Raw genomic sequence first — 27,786 nt, 5'->3', positions numbered from 1 at the left:
TTAGATTTAGATTTAGATTTAATATTCAGATTTAACATTTAACATTTAGGTGCCACATTTAATATTTAGATTTAACTATTTAATATATTTCTAAGTTAACAAATATTGCTGTAAATGTGGTAAAAGGTGACGTTAAAAAATTCACAACACTTTTTTAAACATTGTTTGAAGCTAAATGTGGCAAAATGTTGATGTTATTTTCAGCGCGAGCCACTTTACAAACGGCACCCCGTAATTATTAACGCGCATAAAAATGTTGAAATCGGCTGGCTTCATCACCTCAGGTGTACCTTAATCAATCCAACTATAACTCTAAACTCTAAATATAATGTGGGATTCCTTAAGGGAACTCTCCTTAACTATCGTCACAAGATGGCAGTATGACTCCATGTTAAATGAGGGATTAAAAACCGGAACTCATAATTCGCTAATACTTTGGCCCACAGGATTAAAATGAATATATCATTCAGCTAACAAACAAGGATCATGCACATTAGAACATGAAAAAAATGTACAATTTCACTTCCAAGAGACATTTCAAGTCTGTTACATCAGAAACTTGGTTTACTTAATTTATGACATTAACATCTGTTCAGTGTCCTCCTCACCCAGTTGTGAATTAGATGGTGTGATTCCCCTGGGTGGTAAGAGGGGACAGGATGTGGTGAACTTAATATTATAGTTAACAACCCTGGTCTGGTCGTTAATCAAGTCGTGCCGCCCCAAGCTTAATTCTTTTAAGCGGCGGCGAGGACCAGGCTGGCCATAGTGACAGCGGTGGCAGGTGCCCAGGGAATGAGGGTGGAGTCCAGGTGAGTTGTTGTGGTAACGTTAGCTGATGTAGCAGATGTAGTGCAGTTACTGGCACAGGGAGCCAGACTAACATGGCTTGTTGCTGCGGTTGTGCTAACATTAGCCATGGTTGGGCTAGCCGAGTCGGTTGGGCCAGGTGTTGTGTCTCCGGGTTAGATATGACCAGGGACCAGGGTTTATTTCTACATCTCCAGCCAGAAGGAGAATGACTATGAGATGCACAAGCCCCATGAGACGGCCGGGTGCCTTTGTAGGTTGGTGTTTACCTGGTGGCGTTCTTGCTCGGTTAGCGTTCATGAATCTTGTAAACAATAGGTGCTGGCTGCACTTGGCTGGAGAGTAGGCCTGATCATAACTTTTAGACAGAAAGTGCAGACATAGGAGGCACAGAAGTAAAAGTAAACTCACAAAAAGAATAAAAAGCAGAGATGGCGGTACAAAGTTTGTTGCTTTTTGTAGCAAGAGCTCTGGAGCGCCAGACCTGCCTGCCTGCGTCCACTCAGCATCCGCCATCTCAGTGTCAGTGTCTTGCCTTTGCCAGGCTGTGTTGTTGCGCATTACACGGCCAGCTTCAGGAAGTTCACCAGTATCGTTGGCTTGTCAACAAATGCACGTACATAAAGATTTTTCCGACAGTTGTAACAGACAATACCGTTTTTCGTCTGTAGGGGGACCCGTGAGGTAAAAAGTGCACTCCTCCATTGTGTTGCTTTAATCAGTGCAGTTTGGTTGCTGATTTGGTTGCTTATCAACATCATCAGCAGTTGAAGCAACAGCAGATACTTGAAGGCAATAAATCCCTTAATGCCTGAGTGCTGCAATGTGCATCAGAATCCATACTTTGCCTGAGAATAATCATGTTTTTAAGTTTTTTTTAGTATCAAAGTAGTCATAGTTGCCGACATCTATGGGTACACTGCAAACAGGAGCTGCTCAAAGCGGATTCAACATATGTAATGGTGCCACGTTGCCAAAATTTAAACAAATAGTCTAAACTCAAGTTGTATCCCACAGCTATCTCATCACCACTCCATGCAACAGAAGACTTCCTGTTTACATCCACCAAACCATCGTGCACTGTAGTTCCACAACTTGGATCATGGTTATATTCACTAAATAGTATTAGGCCAAAGAGTAACAGTAAGAGTGACAAAAACAGCCCCTTCTGTGGAACTGTTCAGAGGCTTTGATGTGCAGGGTGTAGCTGGTAAAGGGTGTTACTGATATTTACTCTGTGCAAACAAAGGTTAAAATATTTACTAAAGATGTTATCTTAATAACTCATCTCTTCTCTGGGAATTCTCTCAGAGCTTCAGTGCAAAGCCAGGGAACAGATACAAATCATTCAAACAAGTCAGCCACGTGTCAGGAGATTACCACCATCATACCACAAAGTGTCGTGTCAGGGCCATATCCAAGGCTCATTAGTGGAACAGCTGTAAAATTACATACAAGAAACAATGACAGTATCATCATTAGTCAAGTTACATTCAAACACAGAGCAAATTTTAACTGAATGTTCAAAAAAAAAAAATCAGCTAAAGAAAATGCAAATTAATGTCCGCTTCCATCCATTTGTGTTGCTTCAAGTCCATGGTGCAGTTTACTTAATCTGTGCCTTGTGAACACAAAGTGCTCCAGGTTCACTTTGCTCTTTGCCACTGTATTCAGCCCTCTAGATCACATGCTGCTGCACTGGGACACTTGGCGAAACCTGGCGAAACCACGTCGACCTGTAACACTTGTGTGGCGAGGAGGAGGAGTAAGGATAGTAAAGCTAAGGTTGTCAACAAAGCCACCCTGGGAATTTCACCCAGAGGATTATTTTTGCAATACAAGGCACACAGGTACGTTTACTCAAGAGGCGTGAGACGTGGGTCCAATTGCTAAAAATACACTTTATTAAACAAATTGGGTAAAAATTGTAATTAAAAATGTCACGCAGGGAGGGGAAAAGGAAACTGATCAGGGCTGAGGCCTAGTTGATAGACGGGGCCTAGTGCAGGGGAAGGATCCACCAAAAAAAAAAAAACAGAAATCAACTTATATCACCGGACACACGTGGCAGACACACACTCAGTGAAGTAACCCACTCCCAGGAACACAGCAGACAAGACAGAAGGGTGCCAACACCAGATCACCAACACCGCCACCACGGGCCTCCAGCCACTGAAAAGAGGGGAAGATAAAACAAATTAGTGGGGTTGCAACAAAAACACAAAGCAAAATCTAACAAAATTATAATTAAAAGGGGCAGGGCACAAACTGAAACTTAACAAAATATATCAACCAATAACTACCCAATTTGGATTCAAACAAATATAACCCAAACAAAAAAGAAAATAAGGCTAAAGAACAGAAAAACAAAACAATTTCCTAATTGCATAAGAGACCTTTCAAATTAATTCAATTAATTAGCAAATGAGTTACACAAACAGACCGAATCAAGTTCAACCCAAACAAAACATACAAATAAACCTATACAAATAACCAAAAATAATGGTGTAAACCCACGCTTTCACACATGCATTCCATATAAATAGAGAACCATGCCCCGGCGTGCGGCCGAGCAACTGCCCGCACCAGACGTTGAAACAGTCACCAAGGGTCCATTTTGTTGAAGCAGAGCTACAAAGCGGTTTATAAGACCGCCGCGTGGCGCTGTGCCATAAAAGCGAAGCCGCAGCAGAGACACACCGCAGATGCGGTGGAAGCAAAGCAGCAGCCACAGTGGAGACAAAACAGCAGACAAAACAGCAGAAGCAGGGGAGACAGCAGCAGCCGCAGCGGAGACAAAACAGCAGCGCCCCAATAAGCTGGTTACAGTAATTCCTAATTAAGAAAAATACTATTAGCAATATTAAGTACACTGATGATGACGCGGTGCACGTTATGCTACACATACATACCTTTTTAGCAGCGATGGACACACACTCACGAGAGGAGGGAGGGAGAGAGGACCCCTGGCAGCCACCAGCATTTACCTGTGACCACACTAGCATTAGCCACCGGACAGCATCAACCATACCGCAGAGAGAGAGGACACCTACCACAGACACACGCAGCAGTGCATACAGGGGGGCCGGAGCAGCACACAGGCAGTCGCCCTACAACACAACACCAATGCCTTAAGCACACTGAGAGACACAAACAACCAGCGAGGTGAAGCAGCTTGGAGCCATACCTGTCGGATCAAATGACCGCTGACCCGGAATTGACGCAGAGGTGACGGAGGCGCAAACGAAGAACTGGTGGATGGACTGCCGCTTTTATACTGGCCCACCTCATCAGCAGCCATTATAAACAGTGGCAAATCACAAAGGATAAACACCTCTATGCTGCTACACTTGCAAGGACGCAGGACCAGGAGTGGTTTGGTCCACAGAAGATACTGCACGTCTCCAGATGTGGGATGTAGAATACATCAAACGGCAACAGTCTACAGTGCACAGAAACATGACGGGTTTCCTTCAATTTTAAGTTCATCTGAAAGCGAGGGGTGTCATACGTAACAGCACTGCAGTGAAAACAAAAGTATGTAAATATATACTGTATACAGGCTATAGTGTGAATAGAAAGAGGACTGAGGAACCATCAGAGCTGAAGTTGACCAGAAAGAGAACTGAGTCCTCTTTCAAATTAACTGACAATGTGAACACAAAAAGAACTGAGTACCTTTTCTCTTGGTCCACTTTTTGGTGCACTTTAAGAGAACTGAGTTTGGTTCGTTTAAAAAGTCCTAAATGTGAAAACACCCTAAGCTTACATTCTGACATTCAAACTGAATATGATACTCATCTACCACACCATTGTAATCACAAAGGTTTCTATCCAGCCCTTCATATCTTCCACTGACTTTAGGAATTCTGCTGATATTTACTCTAAAATTATAAATAGTCTGTCTGAACTTTTGCTTTTGGTCTGTGACTTATAATGTGAGGCAGCACAACCCATGCAATAAGTGCCCTTCTCTTTGTTGTAATGGGATCTCGATTTAGAGAACGAACATTCAAAGTCAATAAACTGTGGAATGATACATGACATAGCTCTTCAGCATCAAAGCCTCCAAGCCATGTCTGTGGATGCCCATGAGTTTTATCTTCTATCATCTTTTTAATCCCATGATACTCCTCAGCTAGATGTACAGACGCAAGGTTTGCACCCATGGACTGGCAGTTTAACTACAGAGGAGAGAAAAAAGGTAAAACATAGCTGCCCAGAAAGATAACATGAGTAATAACAAAACACCAAAGCTACTAGAAAATGCCAAGTTACCAAGTGTAAAAGTGCAAACAAACAGAATAAACTTAATTTAGAGGCATTCTGCAACAAATCCAAATCATCTTATACCTCAGCTCGAGCCCAAGACATGGTTCGTGGAACAAAGAGGAAACAGCGGCCATTAATCAGATTCCAACCACCGGGGCAAGATGCTGATCTCTCAATGACGTGATGCTCTCCTGAGCAAGACAAATAGAGATGAGGTAATATTGAGTCTCCAGACAAAGTGTAAAGCAGTTAGGAAATATGTATTCACCTTCTTGAATTACTTCCACTGTCCCGTGTTCATCCTTCACCTCGGACAGAGCTGAACAGTTAAACACAGCAGTTAGTGATTATTTCCATCGCGTCGCTGGATATAAACAGATGCACAGAATTTATGTTTGTCTTTTTGCTCACACACACATTGTTAACACTCACCAGCAGCTGTGGTCAATGCCATCATAGCACAAAGAAGTGCAAACACAGTCAGCGTCTTCATCCTGGAGATGATGCAGATCTCAATGTTGATAATTACCTTCAACAAAGAAAAACAGACATGTCAGTAAAACTTCTGAAACAGCTGAGCTGTAGTGACTGTTGTCCTCTTCTGAATGAGAGAAAAAAGATAATTAGCGTATGAACTCTTGACTAAAACATGTTTTGTGAGGCCACAGTGACCTTGACTTTTGACCACCAAATTCTCATGAGGTCATCATTGAGTCCAAGTGGATGTTGGTGCCAAATTTGAGGAAATTCTCAAGATATCAAGTTAATGAAAATGAGACAGATGTAAGGTCACAGAGACTTTGACCTTTGACCACCAAAAACTAATCACTTTATCCTTGAGTTCAAGTGGACGTTTGTGCCAAATTTGAAGAAATTCCCTCTAGGTGTTTTTCAGATATTGCATTCATGAGAATGGACAGACAGATGGACAGATGGACCCAAAAACATAACATGCCGGCACGGAGGCATAAAAAGAGGTAAAGAAATAAAGCAAAGCAAACCTTCTGGTGGATTATCTTCTCTTCCTCCTTCTCAGTGTCAGCCTGAGTGTTGATGCTGAACAAGCCCAAGACCAGCTCTTATACACAGTGAATTATCTATCCATCAGTCATAAAACATGTTTAAAGTACATCAGTTTACTCCACCCTAAATGATGATGGGTTAACCATCTGTAAAAGGTTATTAGATTTACAGCTGGTCAGTGCATCAACTGGCATCACCTCTCAATCTCCTATTTACTTTGGAGGCTTGAAGGTTGACAGTTTGCCATCTGCAAGCTATGAACAGTTAAATATTAAAGGATAATATTAACAGATACAGCTAAACGTTTTAGGACTTGTCTTAAATTACAATTAATACCACAGGACAACTTGTTTTGCTTTGACAAAATGGAAGACATCCTTTAAATTTGGCAAATATGGAAGACACTGGGTACATTTACATGCTTACTAAAATTCCACTATTATTTGTAGAGATTCCAAATTTGGTGTCTTTTCAGATTAAGCATTTTCCGATTCAGACATGTGGGATTTGCTGCTGTTATTCAGGTTTTAAGAGCATTCTTTGGACATGTAAACAACACATTCAGAATATGCATCTCAGTTGGGATTTTTACTGCAGTTTGCGACACACGGCCTGTTGTCGGTTAACAAACCAACAGACCAACAGTTTCCAAGGTTAGTGTAGAAATGCATTGCCAAAAGAAAAGCCCATATTTCTGGTAGGAAGAATAAACACACCTACTTTATAACATTATAAAAGACTTGGATATGAGCAGGTTCCTGGATATATGCAAATATCACAACAATGAGCTTTTCAAGAAGATGGCTGAAGAATTGAAAGGGAGAGGTTGGAAAGGTGGGAAACTTTAAAAAAAATCCTGTTTTGATGCCAAGATGATGATGATTTTTTATTTTATTTATTTTCTATATACTTTATTAATCCCCCTGAGGGGAAATTCCATGTTTTCACTCTTGCTTGTCAATTACACACAGGTCCGAAAGACACACACATGCACAAACAGGACCTATACATGCACAAAGTGGAGAGATGTCAGAGTGAGGGGGCTGCCCTTGGTCAGGCGCCCTGAGCGGTTGGGGGGTTCAGTGCCTTGCTCAAGGGCACCTTGGCAGTGCCCAGCAGGTGAACTGGCACCTCTCCAGACACCAGTCCACGCTCCATATTTGTCCAGACAGGGACCCTCCAGTTCCCAACCCAAGTCCCTATGGACTGAGCTACTGCCGCCCCGATTGGCCTACTGCCGATTGATGTAATAAAAGCAATGGTGGTAAGGACATGTTAATCAGAGTATGCATGGCTGCATATAAATGAGAGTAATAGGAGAGTATTCATTTTCATTAGTCATGTAAACAGCTTATAAGTAATATTGTCTTTTTTTGGAATAAGGGCAAAAACCTAATTACTTTGTGCTTGTGACAGCAGTCACTTATTCTATCTCTCTTTCTCTTTTCTGCCTCAGCAGGGGTTCAGTGTCATGCACACTTTAACATCTGAAAAGAAGGAGGTGAGAACTGATCCCCTCACAAACCAGAACCATCAACTTTACCACCTCCATCAGAAAACACAGACCTGTCTCCCGTGCAGCAGTGTCACGTAACACTAATGGATGGAAACGGACATTAATTTGTATTTTCTGTTGCTGTTTTCTTTTTGGGCATTCAGGTAAAATTTGCTCTATGTTTGAATGTAAACTTTACTCATGATGATAATGTGATTGTTTCTTGTATGTAGTTTTACATCTGTTCCACTGATGAGCCTTGGATATGGCCCTGACACTACACTTTGTGGTATGATGGTGGTAATCTCCTGACACTTGTTTGATTGTTTTGGATCTGTTCCCTGGCTTTGCACGGAAGCTTTGAGAACATTGTCAAAGAGGAGATGAAACCCATTGAGACAACATCCTTGGTAAATATTTTCACCTTTGTTTGCACAGAGTAAATATCATCAACACCTTTTATCAGCTACACCCTGCACACCGACACAGTTCTGCACCTTGATGCCACCGAATGTCACCAGAATTGCACAAAATCAACTTCTCACATTCCTTCAGTTGTGTCAAGCGTCAGGTTTGTGATCTCTGAAATTTCTGCTGCCACCCCATGACAAACAGTGTTATGTTTGGGACTCAGAACCACAAACAGCAGCACTTCCATCTCTGTTAATCCAGATGATACACAGACATGCTGGCATCCTTTTAAAATACTTTTTTTTTCATAGAAAGCAGTCCTAATGGAAACTGCTCACAGCTGTCATGTTTCCATTCAACTGTCAACTTTAAACACACTTTTGAAATATTGATAAAAAGAAATGTAAATAAAGTTTTGAGCAAACAAATGAATATATGCAAAGCATAGTTTTATTGGAAGTTGGCGGCCTACACTGCGCTTCACACATGGCTGTAATACACCAGTAAAAAGTAGAGGAAGTGGAGGCTGTGAACCAGAATCAGAAGAAGTTGCTTTGGCCATCTAACCCCGGCGTTCCCAACCTTTTCCATCAGGGACTTCTTTTCTATCATTGAGTAAACTGAACCACCCCTGACTAAGTGACATATTTATGGATATTTCTTATTATATTCAGTGTTTAACAACAACAGAACAACTGTGCAATTAACCAAAATACTGAACACAATAACTGCAGGAAGTTTGTGAATATTAAATCAGGGATGAGTTTTCCTGTCTGTAACAATGTTTTTTGTTTGTTTGTTTTTTTACAGTCATACACACTTTATCTGCCTCTCCTGATAAATTCAGTGTTTTCTTCCTCCTGATGCTTGGCTGTTGTTCTGTTTGCTTTTTGGTTGTTTTAACCACCGGCTTTTCCAATGCAGGGTGGAGCTCTTAAACAGAAAGTGACAGCTCTGTGAATATAGCTTGTGTTCATCAGGTCATCATGATTCAAGAAATGGAACACATCCTCATCCTCATGTATGGCGTTTTGTCAGTGGACTTTTACGTCTACATATTATGAGCTAGGTATCCTTTGGCATCTGCTGTTGATGTTGTGAAAGGGGATGTCAACCAAAGCACATGTTTAGGTTTAAAAAGAGCATCAAGGTTTGTCTCAACAGGTGGCAAACACTGGCCTCCCGGGAGAAAGTGCAGGTTTGTTGGATTCATCCACCACCCTCCCACCTGCCCTATAGGTAGCCTTTGGTGTCGGCGTCTGATGCTGAAATCACTGACAAAGCAGCAGTATTTGATGACTTCAGACTGCAGTTCAGTGTGCTTTCAACCCTTTGTTGAAGAGGGCGCCATCTACAGAGCTCAGAAAATAAAGAAAATGGTTTATGACGCTTCATTTGACTGTCACTGGTGTGTAGGTTGTTAGCTCAGAGGTTATTGTTGTTTCATATAGTGATGGGGATTTTGAGAACAGTAACATGCAAATAGAATGTGAGGTGAATTCTGTCTGAAATATGCAGCTAATGGCAGGCTGATAACCACAGTCTACATCCTGTGAGTCAAACTAATCAACTTCTTATATTCACACAACACTAATGGATGGAAACGGACATTAATTTGTATTCATCATTTTTTATTTTTTTGCTGTTTTTTGGATGTTCAGCTAAAATTTGTTCTTCATTTGAATGTAAATTTGACATATGATGATACTGTCATTGTTTCCTGTGAGTTATTTTACAGCTGTTCCACTAAACCAGTAATAAGCCTTGGATATGGCCCTGACACTTTGATGTATGATGGTGTCTCATGACAAGTGGCTGACTTGTTTGATTGTTTTGTATCTGTTTGCTGGCGTTGCACTGAAGCTTAGAGAGCATTTCCAAGGAAGGAGTGACAGTTATTAAGACAACATCTTTGGTAAATATTTTAACCTTTGTCTGCACAGTATATAAGAACTGGTCATCATCTTCATCCGCACATCCTCACAGGGTCTGCTGAAGCTACAGACACTCCAAAGAGAAGAAGAGAAGAAAGTCCTGCAGCAGGTTTGCACCAAACTTTATCATCTTCTGACTTTTATTCACAGGACTGACAGTCAGTACGGCTGTTCCCTAAACAAGTCTCACTAACACGTCTGTCTCTCGTAGTCATCGTCACCATGAAGATGCTGATTGTGTCTGCACTTGTTTGTGCCATGATGGTTCTGACCAGAGCTGCTGGTGAGTATAATACATACGGTACACATGTTAATAAACACAAACAGTCCAAGTCAATAACTGCAGTGTCAAACTTTCCAGCTCTTCCAGAGGAAACACCCCAAAATGAAACAGGTGAGTGGCTTTAAGATTTTCACTTCAACAGAATGTGGTTGTTATGATGCTCTGCTGTGATGACTTCACCTGTGTTTAATGTCAATGAGCAGTTTCTCCTGATAAAAGCTTTGTGTCAGATGCTAATGTAACTTTATCTTATTTTATATCCTATTACGTTATATTGCTTTTTATTACTCATATAGGGCTATGTTATGTATTCCAATGTTTGTATTCTGTTGCAACTGTTTTATGTTTATGTTGTATATTATATTACATATATATTAATTGATGATGTATTGTTATGTTTTGTCTTGTTACGTAATATTGTGTTATGTTAACTTACGTTTATTATATTTATGTTGTGTCATGTAATATTATGTTATGTTGTAGCTTCTTCGTGCCATCAAAATGAATCTATTTAATATAGTATGGAGACTTTCCCTGGAGACCCCACATTAACCAAACTCTAATGGTTCTCCACAGAGAGTCGCCTGGTCAAGAGATTGACAGCTTGTCCCTCGGGCTGGTCTTTGTTAGGTGGTCGCTGTTACCACTACAATCCAATAGAAATGACCTGGGCTAGTGCTGAGGTAATGTTGGTGACTTTGACTCAGGAGGCTTCTACAACAAGCTCATTTTGTTTGCATACACATGGACATTTGGTGACCTGGGGTCTTAATTCTTACTTTCCTTGACAACTCCTCTCTGTCCGTCTGTCTCTCTGTTTGTCTCCACTGCAGAGAAACTGTCTGTCCCTGGGTGGAAACCTTGCGTCTGTTCACAACATCCAGCAAGACTTTGATATTCAGAAGGTGATTTTTGAAACCGTTCATAGGCACAGACCGGCATGGATTGGAGGCTCTGATGCAGAAGAGGTATTTTCATTGCACAACTTGGAAATATTGCACAACAAATACATATAATATCTATTTAATGATGAATTATATTATATTCTAGTTCATGCTGTTATAATACTGTTGATGGTATCACATTACTCTTACATGAACTATACTTTTGTGACTTTGCAGTGACTAATCACACCACTATGTCACTTCACTTGAGACAGTATGTACAGGGTACTGTGGGCACAGGTGTCTTGTAATTTTGGCTTTAATTGCCTTTGTATAGTTTCTTATTCATATTTATATTCTTGTTTTTCTTAAATTCTTCTTTTATAAATTTCTCTTTTTTTGACCCCTCACTCCCCCATTTTTTCACTTTTATTTTATGTAATGTTCTGTGCTACTCTTTCTTCCAGGATGGTCAGTGGTTCTGGAGTGATGGCACACCTTTCCGCTACCGCCACTGGTGTAGTGGAGAGCCTAATAACCAGGGCGGCAATCAGCATTGTCTGCAGATGAATTTCTCAGGTAAAACAACATAGTGCTAACTGTAGCAGTGATGCTAATGATAAAATAGGAAGGAATACAGTGAGTTAACTCAGAAATATATCGTTCTGACATCTTCTGGTCAGTTGGTTGATGTGCTCTTGTCCCACCAAATTCTCATTGGTCGGATGGTCACTGGTGTTACTGTCATAAGACTGTGTGTCGACCAAAGCATTTTTATGGCTCTGTGCCAGCAATAGCCACATAATTAAGAGCCGACCACTTTGAGTGACAGACTGTCTGCTGATAGCGTCCTCGGCCTCTCAGTCAGATCCACGTACCCCTCACTCACACAGCGCCAGCCTCTTGCCCAACTATGTTCACCTCTGGCTCCAAAAAACCAAGATGGTGACGGCTGATGTGTCAAACATGAGGCTTCAAAACCACAAACAAGTGGGTGATGTCAATGTAGCCACGTCCATTCTTTCTACAGTCCATGGTAAAAAGTGATGAGGGCAGCGTTTTACCCAAAGTTAAACATTTTTCAAATCTCTGTGACCAGAGAGAAAACAGCAACATGCATGGCTTAGTGAAGAAAAGTGAAGACGCTCAGGGCCTCATAATGACACTGAGGTTTGTAGCAGAGTGTAAACACACAACACTCCTGAGTCTCATTACAGCGCTGGCCTCAGAAAAAAACAAGCATGAATTCACGATAGCTGCGACCTCCACACCGAATTTCAGCCTCCTAGAACAAAAACTGTGACCACCAAACAGTGGAGACATTTTGTGAAACCGACAGAGCGAGATAGAGCTGCTGGTCGCAGCTTCAAAATGCTTTGGATGACACACAACACTGCCAGGTAGATTTAGTTCATCTAGAGATAACATGAAGATTTTCTTCCCAGCGACCAATCAGCTGGCTGAAGAATAAGATGAGTTTAGTTGACCAAGATTTTCTTTGACTGACAGCAGCCCTCTCCAATTAATAAAGTTCAGTTTTTATTGTTAAAATTATTCATGATGAATCAGTTAGGAGTCACTGATCACATCAACAGTCTGAGGTTTTTGTTTGTGTCACATTCACTGACTCAACCAACTCTTTTGTTTTTTTGCTTGCAGCTCACAAGTGCTGGGATGACCTCCAGTGCTCCAACCAGTTACCGTCTGTCTGTGTCAAGGAAAGATGATGATTCCAGATCTGACACAGAGACATGAAGAACCCATTAAAAGCACAAACACTTGTGTTGTGTGCATGCTTTCATATACATCTTTCTTTACACCCTCAGTCTCACATGTGAGCTGAGTTTTTCTTTGCTATCGCTGTAACGCTACTGAAGGAATGAAGCGACAAGTGACATAAACAGGAGCTGGACTGTCTCTGAGGCCTTGTGCCTTTAATGAGAGCAGACTGAATGTGTTATGAAAAGAATGCTTTTAGCACAAATCTACATATATTCTGCAAAGTAAACTCTTCTTTCTTGTCTTATGCAAAATTAAAGGCTCAAGCATCCAAACAAACTGGTCTGTGTTTTGTCTCCTGTCTTTATCAGAGATGTCTCGATCCTCCGGGCTGATCCAAACATAGTTTAATGGTTTTCTGTCAACGAAAAGAAAACAGCTAAATCCTTTCCTTACTGAAATCTGCAGTTTTGTCCTCCTCAGCTTGCTTTTGCTGCAACAAGACTCTCCTATATGACAGCATACACTGCAGCAGTTCACTGCATATGCAAGTGAAAATGAGTGTTTGGGTGCAGAGAGTTTAGACACTGAGGTTAGAAAAATGCACCGACTTTTTAAACTCAGTGAGCAATAGACCCAGGTTGTGCTTATTAATTATATATATACATATATATATATAATGAGTGGCAGCTAATGTTAACTTTTAAATATGAAAAACAATTAATTGAAAAGTACATCTGAAGAATGATCAGTTTTTTATTTTAATTTTCCTTGTGAGAACAAACAAATTCCACCAGCGGTCTAAACCTGTAATATGAGTCATGTACAGATTCAAAACAGTAAAAACACTTGACTTACTGGAAATAAATTGGTAGTTTAAAGCTGCTGTATCAACATATTCTTTATTTAACAATGGATTAAATGTTTAATTTTAGATGAAAGAGGTTGCTCATGGTGACGAGCCCACAGGAAATACTTACCTGACTCTGCAGTTTAGCTTTATGGAGCATTTCAGTCACAGTAACATGACAATGACAGTTATGTTGTTTTTCATTAAGAGAGTTAATGAGCGTCCTGGAGGGCACTCACAAACTGATCAACGTGGTGTTCGACATCTCATTTCTGCTTTGCTCTCAACATTTAGCTCCTGTGTTTGTTTGTTTTTACCATTAACTAAAGAGCTACAGCCACACACAGTACCCATACTGCCATACTATTTAGTATGCCAGAAAAAGATTTGGTTTGTCCCAAAATATAGTATGTCAAATGCAGTATGCCAGAAATACCAGCATGTTCTTCTAACTGATGCCCAGTCAAATCGTAACAACAACAGTATTAATTGTAAACAGCACTGGTAGGGAAATGCAAATTGAATTTTACTGTTGTGAACATAATGTCAGAATCTACAATGTATGCAGTTATGAGTTAAACTTCATACGTCACAGAGTTACAACAGCAGAGCTCCCCAGGTTGTTCAAGGTAATGGATATACAGTATGAGCAAGAAGGTCAAAGTTCAGGGCGTAATGTTATGAGACAGTAGTCTGCCCTGACTGTATGCATCCTGCATGCAACAGGACATACAGCACCTACGAAGGGTAAAAAGAACAGGTATGCAAGTTTGAACGCTCCCAAAGAGTTCATGACAGGGGCGGGACTTACTGGACATTGCATGATCTGTCTCACCACAGTCTTGAACACACAGTACATAGAATACTGAACTGGAAGAGCTTAAGTTGATGAAACCTTCATTATATCAACTGGGAACTGGGAAACCAGAGAAAGACACCAGTGTGGCTCCACGAGTGACGTATTTCATCCTGCACGACCACATGGAGTCCATCTCTGTTTTATCAGTTTGTTCATGTTAGCAATAAGTCGTTTTCTTACTATACTCAAACAGAAACTATATGAAAGAGTCTGCTAGATAATACAATGTTACATAGATATTTATAGATCAGATAATATTAACATATCATAGTTCTATCTCCACTGACATAATAGTATGAAAATAACTGACAGTACGACAGCAATAATAGCAAGTGTGTTGCTCCAAATCCAGCTAGAAGAGAGCAGGTCCATGAAGTAATCATCTGAAATGATAAAACACAGAACAGAATGACACGTTTTAATCAAACCAGACCCAAACTGTGTAAACCAGTGACGATATATTTTACTCAGGAAGAACTCTTTGTAACCTGGAACCTGGATGTGTGTCTCTGTGGTCTGGTTGATGTTCCTCTGTTGGACTCTACAGGTGAAGCTGTTGCTGTGTCTCTTCTCCACAGTCACTCTGCTGCTGACAGTATAGAGGTCATCAGGACCTCTGACTGTCTCTGTAGGTCCAGCAGAGAGGAGCTTTCCCTCACCGTCCAGCCACAACACCTCAGGCTCTGGATACCAGCCTGCAGACTCACACTGTAACACCACACTTCCATTGTAATATGATCTGATCTCTATGATGGGCGTGGAGACAGCACCTGATGATGAGAGAGGAGTATGTCACTGTTGGAGCGATGGTGTTTTTATTGAACTGGGCTGTCTATGCAGAGGAGACACACAAATACTTTTGAATTTGGTGCTATATGACCAGAGAAAACAGGGGAAAGGGTTTATGGCACTCACTTTTGCTCAAGAGGTAGAAAATCTACAACTACCAGAATGCAGCCCAATAACCCCCACTTTGATGCCAAAAAAGCCGCAAAACAGCGATGGGTCACTACAAAACACTCACATTTTTACCTTAAAAGCTGCTCAAAATTGCTGGAAAAAAAGCAAAGCGTTTTTGCATAACACCCATGTTTGATACCTAAAAAGCCACTGGAAAAACACTGATGGATGCTAAAGAAAATATACTGGAAAAACCGTGACAGGTCGCGACAAAACACCAACTTTTGATGCCTGAAAAGCTACTGGAACTGTGATGAGTTGCTCCTAACTCCTCCTTTAACTGTTTATTGCAACTATTTTCTCTCTTATCTAAAAAGCTGCTGAAAAAACAGTGACAGATGCTCAAAAGCTGTTGGAAGAACAGAAATGGGTCGCTACAAAACACCCACATTTGGTGCCTAAAAAGCTGCTGGACACACAGCGATGACTCGCTAAATCACAACCAATTTTGTGTTTGTTGATCTCGAACAGCGGTCTGCAACTTGGCAGGTGTCTCACCTGGGTGCAATGCCGTTATGACACAATCAGCTCATACATTACATCACTTTAGAGACTTCGATATGAAACGTACGACACATGCAAATGCAACATATTTGTGATTCGCAGAAACAATGGCAACGTTTTCCTCTGACGACTGGACTGTTGTCTCACAGAAAAGGTAAAGCTCATAAAGACGTTCAGTTCCTTTCTTTGGATGTGTTTCTGTTTTCATTTCTGCCCAAGTCTCACAAATAATAAACCATGTGCACCTCACGTACACTAGAGGGCTCCCTACTCCATTTGGTTTGCTTGTGATACTGTGTGAAGTCCTTGGCCTCACACAATACCCACACTGACTGATGCCATACTGTTACTTCAAGCAAGCACACATCCCAGGAATGTGCACCCAAATTTAGATTTAGATTTTTAATGCGTCTTTCTAATAATATTTCTAATCACATACTTTGACGTTCTGTACTTGACTGTTCTCTTTTTGGTTGCATAGCTCATATTCATTCCTAAACAAACACAACAGGTGTAACGTCTCCACTAACTGGTCTCACTGGGCTGCTTCATACAGATGCACATAATAAACCAGCAGCTCTGCGTTACTTCAATCATAATCAAATAAAAACCTCACTTTAAAGATTCAGGAGACGTGTTCAGATGTTAAATGTGTTTTAGTAACACTGACTGGCACCAGACAATGTGTGTCAACAGTCCTGGACACTGTCTTCAGTCTCTCCTCTGACCAAAGCACGGCTGTCACAGGGATGTATAGAGGGATTATTCAGAAGCTGAAGGTGTTCTTGTATTTATAGTTTTTACTTTCTGTGTTTCATTGTTAAGCAGCATCTCATTGCGCAGGGAAACCTGTTTTCAACTGTGCATAAATAAACACATTTACTTGTCTTATCTTGACTCGACTGTGTCTCGTGTCCATAATGTGGGTAAGGATTGCTCACTGACACACCACATAAAGTCCCTGTGGTAAGAAGTGTTCAAACCTTACTCTCTCACAATATCACAATCTTCCTATCAGCAGAATTTATTTAACTTGTAAAGTAAAAGTACTCATTATGCATCTAGTCTGAAAGTTATATTTTTATATATAAACCTGTGAGTTTGTGTCAGTTTCAGCATTTCTTTCCCAAGCAGCTGCTTTAAATATTTTACATGTAGACACAAAATACTGAAACAGTTTGACGCTTACCTGCTTTGCTTCCAAAGTCGCAGATCAGCACTGAGAGCAGAAACAAAACAGGCAAGAACTAACATGTTCCTGACATGAATGTGTGGTTGTCTGTGAGCTGCCAACCTTTTGCTCAGGGCAGGGGCAACCCGCTGCATCTAAAGGACTCTGACGAAGTGGATACTAACCCATACTTCCTCTTTCCTTCACAATAACAGAGTCTCTGCTACCTGGAAGCCCAGCGGTGGACCTCTTCCCATACTTGACATGTGATACTCCAGCATGATGACACTGAAAGCTCAACAGCTTTCTAGAAAACCAACTGTTCAGAGAGTTTACAGGGAGCCCAGGAGAAAATGTTGGCATGGTGTGTTTCTGCAAACTACAAATGGTACATTTGTATGTTTCATATCATATTGTTTCTAAGGTGACGTAGTATATCGCTGTGTTTCCTGCAGCTTTTTTGTCCCCAAACTTAAGTGTCTTTAGGTATCTGTCGCTGTGTCTTCCAAAGTTTTTCAGGCCATCAACGCGGTTGTTTTTCTTGCTGTTTATCAGCTTCCTAATGTGAGTGTTTTTAGGGACCATCACTGTGTGTCTTGAGGCTTTTTGTCCTCAAAGTTGAGTGTGTTTCAGGGACCGGTTTCTGTGTTTCCTGCGGCATTCTAGCTCCCAAACATGGGTGTTTCTTTAGGGATTTGACGCTGTGGTTCCCAAGGCTTTTCAAGCCCCAAGCATGGGTGATTTGAAGGGACCTTTGGCTTTTTTACGAGCTGCTTATCAGCCCCCAAATGTGTTTTTCAGGGACCTGTCACTGTGTTTCTTGTAGTTTTTCAGGCCCCAAACGTGTCTTTTAGGGTCCCATCATTAGCCTCTTTTACACTGCCAGTGAATGTTGGGCCGATTTGCAGGCAAGCTGCGAGCGTTTAGACACACAGAGCCGGATTGGCGAGTTGATCCGAGGTGCCCAATTTTCCGCCTCGTAGGGTAGACATATTGGAGGAACCCTTTTAGTTTAAACAGACCGAGGCGCCCTTCCGCAACGGGAGGGGCTGTTGAAGACTTGTGGGAGGAGCTGTTGATGACTTGTGGGAGGAGCTGTTGATGACTTGTGGGAGGAGCTGTTGATGACGCCACACGTGCGAGACACTGGCGGTGGATAAACAGGAAACAGCTGATAGCAGGAATTAGTGAGCAGCTAGTAGCAAGAGGGAAACACAAACCTGACAGACACTGTAAAGATGAGCAACTGGGGAGACAAGGAATTACGTGCCCTCCTTGTCCTCGCAAACAAAGAGGCCATTAACCGTCAGATGACGGGGACGATGAAGAACGGGCCGACTTATGAGAGAATCACTGAAGGACTGACCAGCCGCGGCTTCCCTCTCACATCACTGTTTACGTCGCACGCTGAGCTACACATTTTGTTACTTGCTCACGCCCCCCATTGCCCCGAAAAAGGCACATTCTGTATAAACAAAAGTAGGCAGGCGGCATTTTGCTGCACTCCCCGATTTTGTTTTTATACTGCCAATGCTGAAAAAAGACTGATTGGGCTTTCCTGCTAATTTGCACAATTCCTGTCTAAAAAGGGCTAATGTGTCCTCTGCAAGTGTTCTGTCTTTAAACTTGAGGGTTTTTTATGGAATTATTATTAATAAACTACTCGTTCATTGGTTGGTTTGGGTCTCTTACCTTGAAAAACAGGAACAGGTCAGAAGGTATCGTTAGAGTGTGCAGGAACAAATATAATGACAATGACAATTAACTCAATGATCCATATCAGCTTTATTGACCACAGGTGTTGACATTCACAGGAATTGTACTACAATTTACAGTAACTCACAATATAAGTATAAACACTATACAGGACACATTTGAGGGATGATACATTAAAAAAAAAAGATAACAACCTTATGCAAGATTATAGCAAACTAGTAGCAAACAAATGTCCAGGTAAGAGAAATAGTGCAGGGCATGACAGTGCTGGAATAAATACTATAAATAATTGGACATCCTATTTACAGTGATGGGTTAATGTGCATATACTGCAGGCAGGAGGTGTCATTTTATAAAGTGCTGATGCATTTAGGGCACCTTAGAGGGCATTTTATTAAATTTAATCCAAACTTAGTCCTCTAGTGCTAACTGTTCTGTCCATAGGGGTGCTACAGTCATTTTCTCTGCCCGTTTTGTGGTGCTGGAGGCGTTAAAGTCCTAGAGAGTGGGAAGGCTGACACCTGCAATCTACTTTGCAGTCATTACTGTCCATTTTGATCCAAAGAAAAGGCTCAGTGGTTACTGTGTGGCACTGTATCACCAGCTCCCAACTTGTCTGTACAGACACTGAGTGGCAAATTCACAGAGAATGGATTGAGGCTGCTGATAGCACCATGAATTGTGTATCACCTGTGACCACTCTCTGCCCCATCTCAAGGTCAGATTCACAAAAAAAATATTGCGCCAATGATGTTACAGTGCAAGCGTTCCTCAAAACTTCAGGCAAGGAATTTAAACACGATAGAAAGAAACAGTATCTGGGATTTCATACCCCTGTCTGTCAGTGCGCTTCAGTTACCACCAGCTCTCTGGAGACGCTCACAATTTCACTGTAACTCCATGTGGCTGTTAGCGCTAATCATTGTATTGCATAGAAAGGGGTGCATTTAACCGATTTCACCCTGAAGAGACACTAAGGCATGGAGGTGCTTTGTGCCAAATGCTAACATTTGTCATTTGTCAGCATGCTAACATGCGCATAACAGCAATGTTAGTGTGAATCCAGTGGCACCAACTGAAACGATTGCTCCTTTTCCATTAGGTCTCCTTCCGTCTCCTTCAGACTTTTCAGGGACTCAACTGTCTTTTCTTACTGTGCCTGAAGTTCTTGCTGCAGTGGAGCCGTTTGGTTTTCTGTTCCTGCTGTTTCATGGTTGTCAGTCCTCTGAGTCCTCTCATTTAAATATTGACGAACCACTATCAACCTGGTGATCAACAAAACAGGTCATTAGTAACTTTATCTTCATGGTTAGAGGAAAACAGTGTTGACTGGTGAAACAGGACAGAATGGAAACCCTAATTTCTGCTGCCAGTTTTGGATGCTTTGTATCAACAGAACAACCAGCGCTGACAATATTTCTGTAGGTGCCATTCTCTGACAGATTTATTCTGCACTTCCATTGCATGGTAAGGCACAGCTCTACTCTATTCGACTCACTCTTTTTTGGTTTTCCATTGACAAAAGATGTGGATATACCTGGTACTTTTCTTTGTTCTACCACCTTGGTTAAGGTTCCAAGCAACCTGAGCAGATACTACAAAAAATTAAATGCCACACTTTTGTTTTTGCTCCCATTTTTCAACAGGTTTAAGTTTAAGATCTAAGACTATTTCTGCACTCAAAGGATATATTTATCTCAAATTTTGGTTGCACATGTGTTAAAATCTGTGTTAATGAGCACTTCTCCTTTTCCAAGATAATTCATCCACCTGACAGATATGGCGGGTATTTTCATAGCCCATTCAAAACTACTTTTTTGCAAGATTGCAGTGCAAATGTTGGACCAGGACCATTATTGCCACGTTGATCTTGAATAACTTTTTATGTTGATATTGAACCATCATTACCATGGTTGATCCTGAAAAGTATTGCTCATGTTGATCTAGGATCATCACTGCTATGTTGATGTTGACATAAGCAAATTATCCAGGGTCACCATTACAGTGTGGTCCTGGATCAACACCAACACTGCAATCTTGCAAAAAAAAAGTTTTTATTTGGCAAGAAAAAAGGAGGGAATGTGTTCATTGCAGGTATTTTCAAAAGGAAAAACTAAAGTATCCTTCCTCTTTGTTTGTAAATAATATTCTAGCCTAGCTTATGTGTTAGCACAGCCAAACTACTTGGCAAGCTAACTCGCTAACCCTGCAGTAGCTCATAGGGATTTTGTTTAGTGTTACTGAGGATTTTGTTCATTTGTAATAACTTCAATTTGGAAAACAGCTTAGCTCTGAAGAAACACAAATGAATGTTGAAAGAAGCACAGGAGCAGCGCTGTGATGATGTCAGAGGGCTGTGATTGGCAGTGATGGCCAAGTGAGGCCTCGTGAACCACTGTCTTTATTCTCTGAAACCACTAGATGGCACTGTCTGTTCAACAAAGGTTTGTATGCACATTTCACTGCCATTCCTTCAGCCTTTATCTTCAAACCAAGAGGGCCATCTGGCGAGGTCAGAAAATAAAGCAAGTGGTAATCACTGGTGATTGGTTGATCCCAGCATTGTTCCAGGAAGGTTGTGCCTCCAGTTAGTACCTCTACTCACCTTCAGTTTTCCACTATTTTAATCTGGTTAGCAGTGAAACTTGGCTAAGCAGTTTTTATCCATTACACTAAAAGAAGGGGGATAAAAATGCTAATTATAGTATCTTGAAATTTTAAAAAGACAAGCACAATTATACCTTGGTCTCCATCCAAGTACTGTGAGGACACCGGAAAGACAGACACAGACCAAGCCAGGAGCCATGACACACTTCACATACATAGAGAGGACTGTGAAGATATAATTTGAAATGATGAATCACAAAACAGCATGGCATTTATAATAAGCATATGACACATTTATTAATAGTCTCTACCTGGAACCTGGATGTGTGTCTCTCTGGTCTGGTTGATGTTCCTCTGCTGGACTCTACAGGTGAAGCTGTTGCTGTGTCTCTTCTCCACAGTCACTCTGCTGCTGACAGTATAGAGGTCATCAGGACCTCTGACTGTCTCTGTAGGTCCAGCAGAGTGGAGCTTTCCCTCACCGTCCAGCCACAACACCTCAGGCTCTGGATACCAGCCTGCAGACTCACACTGTAACACCACTCTCCTGCTGGATCTGTTCTCTAAACTGATTACAGGTGAGGAGACGGCACCTAAAAATGACATTTTGATGAGATGGTCAGTCAATGATTACAGTGTTGCCTGGTTTCAGACGAGGCTATATTTTGCTAAAGTACAAGCAAATATGTGTGTTGCAACCAAATATACTGATTGGGCCTTTAAGAATTTAGGAATGTTGATTGGCTTTTAAATAACTAGGGAACTTTACACTCAGGGAAAGTAAAATTTATGTTTACTTAAGATCATGACACCTAGTGTAAAATTGTGTTTTCGAAAACCCGTGCAAACAGACAACGCCTTGTGATTCAATTACATCTGTGTCTTGTCCTCCTTGTGAGGAACCACAGACTAAAGGAAGTTACTACCCACTCAAGAAATCCCCGTACTTCCTTTTTTTGCACCTATCAAAGTAAGGCTTTAGAGGTGTTGCGAGGCAGAGTTTGTCACCTTTGAACAGAGCCATGCTCGCTATTTCCCCCTGATTCTAGTCTTTATGCTGAGCTAAGCTAACAGGCTGCTGGCTGCAGCTTTATATTTACTGTACAGACACAAGAGTGATGTCAATCTTCTCATCCAGCTTGTACTAAGTAAACAAATATGTGTGTTCCAAATATCAAACTTCTCCTTTGAGTAAAAGATCAGAATAGCACATCTTAAAGCCCTCACACACTAAGCCGCCAGTTAATGTTGGACCGTCAGTGAACGTCTTTTGCTTAGCATGTTGAATCGTCAACATGAGGCGATGCAAGAGTCCTCTTCGATTCCTGCTAGTTCTTTGAAATCAGCTTGGTATGTCTGGGCCCCAGTACAGTTCTCAGTTATGTAAAAACAACCAAGTACATACGTCAGTTTCTCTGTGTCTCTTGGTCCTTTCAGGTCTGTTACTGCTGCTCTTCGCTGTGGTGTACTTCATGGCTCTGTCTTAGGTCCTATATTATTTGCTTCCACTGGGTCACATTATTAGCCAGTTCACAGGTATATCACATAACTGTTGACTGACGACAAGCACCGACAAACTTGCTGTTCTTCACAATATTTTGATTGCCACCTAGGTAATCTGATAATTGCTTCAGAGGTTTCCCAGAGTATTGGATCCCTTTCGTCAGCTGTACGGTCAAATTTTAGGAATCTCTGTGTTATTTTTGATCAGGCCGTGCATTTTGATCATCATATTAAATCATTGACCTGTACTTGTTTAATTCAGCTGAGAAATATTGCAAAGCTCAGGTCTGTGATGTCTCGACCTGACATGATTATCCATGCTTCTGTGTCCTCCTGACTGGACAACTGTGATTCTCACATATAGAGCCCTCTATGGTCATGCCATAGAAACTTTTAAAGATCAACTGGGGACCCATCTCTTCAAAATGACCTTTGTCCCACCCTAAATTGTCTCATGATTATTCCCTGGTGTGTTTCTTTTTGGATCTTCAGTAGTTGTTGTATTGCCTTTGTTTTCATTGATTGCATATTTTATTGTTTGGTTGTTAGATTGTATTTTGTGAAGCACTCTGTGAATTTTATTTCTGTGAAAGGTGCTATATCAAATATATTTATTATTATATTAAATGTCTTACTCTAAATCATACCATAAAAGGATCACTTACCAACAATAAGTTGAATAAAAGCTGCTTGATTCAGTGAGGGAATGAGGCATCTGTACAATCCTTCATCAGAGACTTTCACTTTGGAGAGTGTCAGTGAAACGTCTCCATGCTTCAGTTTGTCGTTGGACACCGATGTTCTTCCTTTGTATGATGGCTGTTTGTGAATTACGTATTCTTGACGGTTTGCCCTCACATGTATAAACCTAGGGTTCAAGTCAGGTCTCGCCCACTCCAACTTCATGTCAGAAGCATCCTTGGCAGGCTCCAAGTGGCATGGCAAAATGATGTCATCACCAATTGTTGCCCGTATTGGCTGAGATGGACCAACCACCTGATGCTGACCTGAAGAAGAAACAGATCCGTGGCATAAAGGTCAGAGGTCAGAGGAACATGACCAACCCTGACCTCAAAATCCAAGATGGCTGCTCAATGCATCTACTCTTTGTTAGCACTTCTGTCTTATTTGTGTCTCATTAAAACAGTAATACACAGTGCTGGTGACATGTTGCTACAGTGTTTGTATGCGCAAAATAGCTCAAAATGCATCCTTATCAACTGGTGTTGCAGCCCGTTCTCATTCCAATGTTGTCAGATACTGCTGCTTTGTCAGCGATTTCGGTGTCAGACACTGACACCAAAGCTACCTTTCCTCATAGGGCAGGTGGGAGGGGTGGTGGATGGGTCCACAAACCCTGAACCTTTAACCAGGAGTCCAGTTATTACTTCCTGTGTAACTGTAGAGTGCAACCATGATGATTTTTTTCTAAACCTAACCATGTGTTTTTGTTAGTGATGGCCAAATGAAGCCTCATGAACCACTGTCTTTATTTTCTGAAGCCACTAGATGGCGCTGTCTGTTCAACAAAGCTTTGAAAGCACATTTCACTGCTAGTCCTTCAGCCTTTATCTTTAAACCAAGAGCGCCTTCTGGTGGAGTGAGAAAATAAAGAAAGTGGTTCACGAGGCTTCACTTGACCATCACTACTTATCCCTCTAAGATGGTGGCACTGCTCCCAGCATGCCCCACAGTTAGTGTTCCCTATTTAGGACTTTTTTTTTCTTTTTTTTTAACTTTTATTCAGAATGTACACAACAACACGGGGACAGTGCTACAAAACTTAAACACAAAAATCAAACAACAATGGTGGAAATGATATTGGAGCAACCAAGTACAAACGTAAAACAAAGGAGGCGTCAAACTGAAAATCAGACAAGGATGTGCAAAATCCAGGGTTTAAGCAAAGTAAAAAAAGGAGACATAAAAGAACCAAAAATTTTGTTTAGAAAAGCAAGGATCGAGAAACAGATGTGTAAGGGTTAACAGCCATACAGTTCTGTCAGAAAATAAAGAAAGTGGTTCACGCTAGTTTTTGTTAATGTCCTGATAACTAGCGTATAATATGTAGATGCAAAAATCCACAGACAAAGCGGCGATATGTGACAACTTGGGATGAGAACGTGTTGGGTATTGTCAGAAATAGCTTACAATAGCTAACCTTGTTAGAAGTGGCTTGATCTTTGTATTACAACTTGTTTTACTGGAATGCGGTCAACTCTGACTTCCAAGGTAAATGGAACGCAGCATAATTCCTGCAATTCTGACTGGCTTTTTACACTACAGGGCTCTTTGTAGATCAATTTGTTGGTCAGGATTTACATCCAGAAACAATAATGCCATCGGGAATTGTGACCTCCAATGGCATCTACTGTATGCATATTGTACAGATCTCAATAACCCTCTATGGCTTTATATGACTTGTCCTTTAACGAGATACTATGCAGGAATTGTCGGGTACTTTATTGCCTGTGTACTGGGAAATATGGATGCACATCTTTCCGTTAATAATAACCATCACGTATTCAGCCAAGCCATATTATAAACAGCTTATATTTGAACATGTATAAAAATAAATCTGAGGGAATGGTATCGTTATCTAAACTTAGTGGAGGAGATGCTGGATCATCAGCCAGTACAAACACAAGTTCAGCTGGCTTCAACAAACCACTATTAAAATGTATTAGGCCGATGTTCCCAGGCCCAGTGCTCCCTTTGTCTTTCTTTCTCATTTGATCACTGTCCCAGACTTTATCTGTAATATAAATGTAGGTTCTTGACCATATGGTTATGACCTTTGATTTCCAACATGCACCATGGTGTTATTCTTGTGCTTTGCATTAAAATTACCGTCACCGGACTGTAGAAGGACAAGGAAGACGATCATGGTGTATAAAAGCGTTCGGCAACCACTGTGAGCCAGTCCATCACTGAGCTGGATGAGTGGATGATGCATCGTGGAGTTCTGAAAATAAATAAAGTTGTAAGATAGTAGAAAATGATTATTTGGGTCACATTCATGATATCGACACCATGCTTATAAATAAGGCAATCTTTAGAGAATATAAACTCTTCAGGGAAAGACGGGGATGTTTGCACCGCAAGGGAAAGTAACAGGTTGTTTTGCTTTTCAGGTTTATTGCTCTGTCCTCAGCCTTCTCAATGCCATATTAATACTTTACCACTGTTTGTTTTTCTCTCTCTATTATGTGTTGTATGAAAAGTTTCTATTTTGGATTAGGGCTGGGCGGTATGACCTAAAATTTGTATCACGGTATAAATCAAATCCCTTCATGGTAAAGGTATATATCGCGGTATAAATTTAAGTGTAAAAGTTATAATAGAAGTGTTTCTGAATGGGTTTTGTAGTCCCTTAGCAAAGCTAAATTGATTAAAAAACAACAACAACAACAAAAGCAAAGATATAATGTATTTTTTAGAGCATTTATTGTGCAGAATGCAGATCTCAAAACTCAAAATTAAAACCCAGTACTCTATGGTGCAAAATGTCCCCTGGGATCTATATCAAAAGGTAATTTCCTTCTTTTAGCAAAATCCTAAATGACTGAGTTGTGTTTTTTCCACCTGGACCTTTATGCTCTGCCATTTCTCCTCTAATCATCACGCTGTAACCTGTGACAGGCTGCTATGATACCACAACTATCACACATTCACATATGGAGTTTTTTGTGGAGCCCCTAGCGTCACATAGGTTTACATTACCAAAGCTTTATGACAAACTCTCTTGCCGAAAACCAACTCCCGTGTGCGCACGGCGAGAGAGGAGAGGGAGAGACGCTGTGCTGCTGCCAGAGGAGACACTGAATGAGTTCCCTCTGAGCGGTAAGTCGCTAAAAGAGTCTGAGAAGTCCGGGGCTGTTCATAAGACATTAACTCACTCACTCACAAGTTCTCCAGCAACACATGTTGCACGTGCTACGCTAAATCACGGACGTGAACCAGCTCCTCTTGCTCCGCTGTCTCTGTGCTCACAGCCATTTTCACATTGAGGCAGGTGCGATGACGTCATCGACGATAGGACGGCAGAGCGCAAATCTCTACCGTGGGCCAAATTTATATCATTTCTACCGTCTACCACATATACAGTGCAGCCCTATTTTGGATTAAAACAAATAATGTGTGTTGTCTAGTAGCCAGAAGACACACGTGCTGTACGTGCACCAAAGCAGTCGGCTGTGGTTTGTTAAAGGAAACAACAGTGAGAGAGAGAAAAAAAAAGAAAAGAAGTAAACATTGGCCTTGTCACATACATTGCTGTCGTTTTTAAATACCTTGCTCCTTACAAAGGAAATATTGATCAACATTAACATGTCACATTGTTTGAAAAAAATCCCAAAGTAAATCTCTTGGCACCTCATCATGCAGCTAATATTAAAAAGGTCACACTCGTTACTGAGAATGAGACCTTTCGACATTTGAATAAACTACTGTTCAATGCTACCTCTTTACTTTTACCTAACATTTAAAGTGCAGCATTAACGGAGTGTTCTTGGGTTTGACTACCTCAACTCAGTGTTTAGAGGGTTTAATCACTTCTTCCACAGCAGTTAAAGTAACTTAATAAACATGACAGAAATGATTCAATTCATCGTCACAACTCAAAATAATGGTGCTGAAATGAAAAGTTATAATTTTTAAAGCTTCCTACCTAGAAGGCAAACATAGCTCCGGTCTGCTCGATGTTGGGTGATGTACTGTATGTGAGATGTCGTTTCTTATTTATCATGCGCATGTACTTGAATTCATGTGAGCATTTCCTTTGTT

General features: G+C 41.0%; 3 protein-coding genes and 1 long non-coding RNA gene across 6 annotated transcripts in view; 1 reads left to right on the top strand and 3 right to left on the bottom strand.

Annotated features, from left to right (window-relative positions):
• LOC117246254 (type-2 ice-structuring protein-like) overlaps positions 1–13,170 on the top strand; it is a 28,735-nt gene extending 15,565 nt beyond the window's left edge. Inside the window, exons 1-7 of one of the 2 annotated variants that reach the window (XM_033610090.2) lie at positions 9,920–10,054; positions 10,157–10,228; positions 10,307–10,339; positions 10,805–10,911; positions 11,062–11,196; positions 11,580–11,691; positions 12,772–13,170. In XM_033610090.2, coding sequence (XP_033465981.2) covers positions 10,168–10,228; positions 10,307–10,339; positions 10,805–10,911; positions 11,062–11,196; positions 11,580–11,691; positions 12,772–12,839 — 516 coding nt within the window. In that variant the 5' untranslated portion in view covers positions 9,920–10,054; positions 10,157–10,167 and the 3' untranslated portion in view covers positions 12,840–13,170. Of the gene's footprint in view, positions 1–9,919; positions 10,055–10,156; positions 10,229–10,306; positions 10,340–10,804; positions 10,912–11,061; positions 11,197–11,579; positions 11,692–12,771 lie in introns of those variants that run through there. The other variant, XM_078164034.1, reaches the window with a different exon arrangement.
• Positions 550–4,679, bottom strand: LOC117246255 (uncharacterized). Of its 2 annotated transcripts, none has more exons than XM_078164038.1 (4): positions 3,998–4,679; positions 3,864–3,920; positions 3,723–3,797; positions 550–3,645 (listed from the first exon to the last, which is right to left on the bottom strand). In XM_078164038.1, the coding sequence occupies exons 1-4, from the start codon at positions 4,109–4,111 to the stop codon at positions 3,634–3,636; spliced, it is 258 nt and encodes an 85-aa protein (XP_078020164.1). In that variant the 5' UTR covers positions 4,112–4,679; the 3' UTR covers positions 550–3,633. The 2 variants fall into 2 exon arrangements, with proteins under 2 accessions (XP_078020164.1, XP_078020163.1); XM_078164037.1 differs by having other exon boundaries at positions 550–2,982.
• Positions 5,187–6,229, bottom strand: LOC117245740 (uncharacterized). The gene is made up of 4 exons (XR_013488479.1): positions 6,084–6,229; positions 5,515–5,611; positions 5,351–5,401; positions 5,187–5,273 (listed from the first exon to the last, which is right to left on the bottom strand). It is a non-coding gene; the product is annotated as an uncharacterized LOC117245740 (long non-coding RNA).
• Positions 13,171–14,028: 858 nt separating the features above from the next.
• On the bottom strand, positions 14,029–27,777 carry LOC117245739 (butyrophilin subfamily 2 member A1-like). Its single transcript, XM_078164734.1, has 9 exons — positions 27,671–27,777; positions 25,852–25,966; positions 23,667–24,008; positions 21,810–22,091; positions 21,633–21,723; positions 20,044–20,156; positions 17,194–17,223; positions 15,029–15,334; positions 14,029–14,923 (listed from the first exon to the last, which is right to left on the bottom strand). The coding sequence occupies exons 2-9, from the start codon at positions 25,955–25,957 to the stop codon at positions 14,814–14,816; spliced, it is 1,380 nt and encodes a 459-aa protein (XP_078020860.1). The 5' UTR covers positions 25,958–25,966; positions 27,671–27,777; the 3' UTR covers positions 14,029–14,813.
• Between the last annotated feature and the right edge of the window lie 9 nt (positions 27,778–27,786).

This window comes from Epinephelus lanceolatus, chromosome 22 (genome assembly GCF_041903045.1).
Source record: "Epinephelus lanceolatus isolate andai-2023 chromosome 22, ASM4190304v1, whole genome shotgun sequence".
Lineage (NCBI taxonomy): Eukaryota > Metazoa > Chordata > Actinopteri > Perciformes > Serranidae > Epinephelus > Epinephelus lanceolatus.
This window is presented reverse-complemented; position numbering and strand designations above follow the sequence as displayed.

Bases quoted from the DNA above. Each gene is read 5' to 3' on its own strand.
- LOC117246255 (XM_078164037.1), bottom strand. From the start codon at position 4,111: ATGGCTGCTGATGAGGTGGGCCAGTATAAAAGCGGCAGTCCATCCACC. The intron at 3,921-3,997 runs GTATGGCTCCAA...GTTGTGTTGTAG, and splicing joins GCGGTCATTTGATCCGACAG to GGCGACTGCCTGTGTGCTGC. The intron at 3,798-3,863 runs GTAGGTGTCCTC...GTGTGGTCACAG, and splicing joins CACTGCTGCGTGTGTCTGTG to GTAAATGCTGGTGGCTGCCA.
- LOC117245739 (XM_078164734.1), bottom strand. From the start codon at position 25,957: ATGCATCATCCACTCATCCAGCTCAGTGATGGACTGGCTCACAGTGGT. The intron at 24,009-25,851 runs GTAATTTTAATG...TTTCTTCTTCAG, and splicing joins CCTTCTACAGTCCGGTGACG to GTCAGCATCAGGTGGTTGGT. The intron at 21,724-21,809 runs GTAGAGACTATT...ATATCTTCACAG, and splicing joins GACACACATCCAGGTTCCAG to TCCTCTCTATGTATGTGAAG.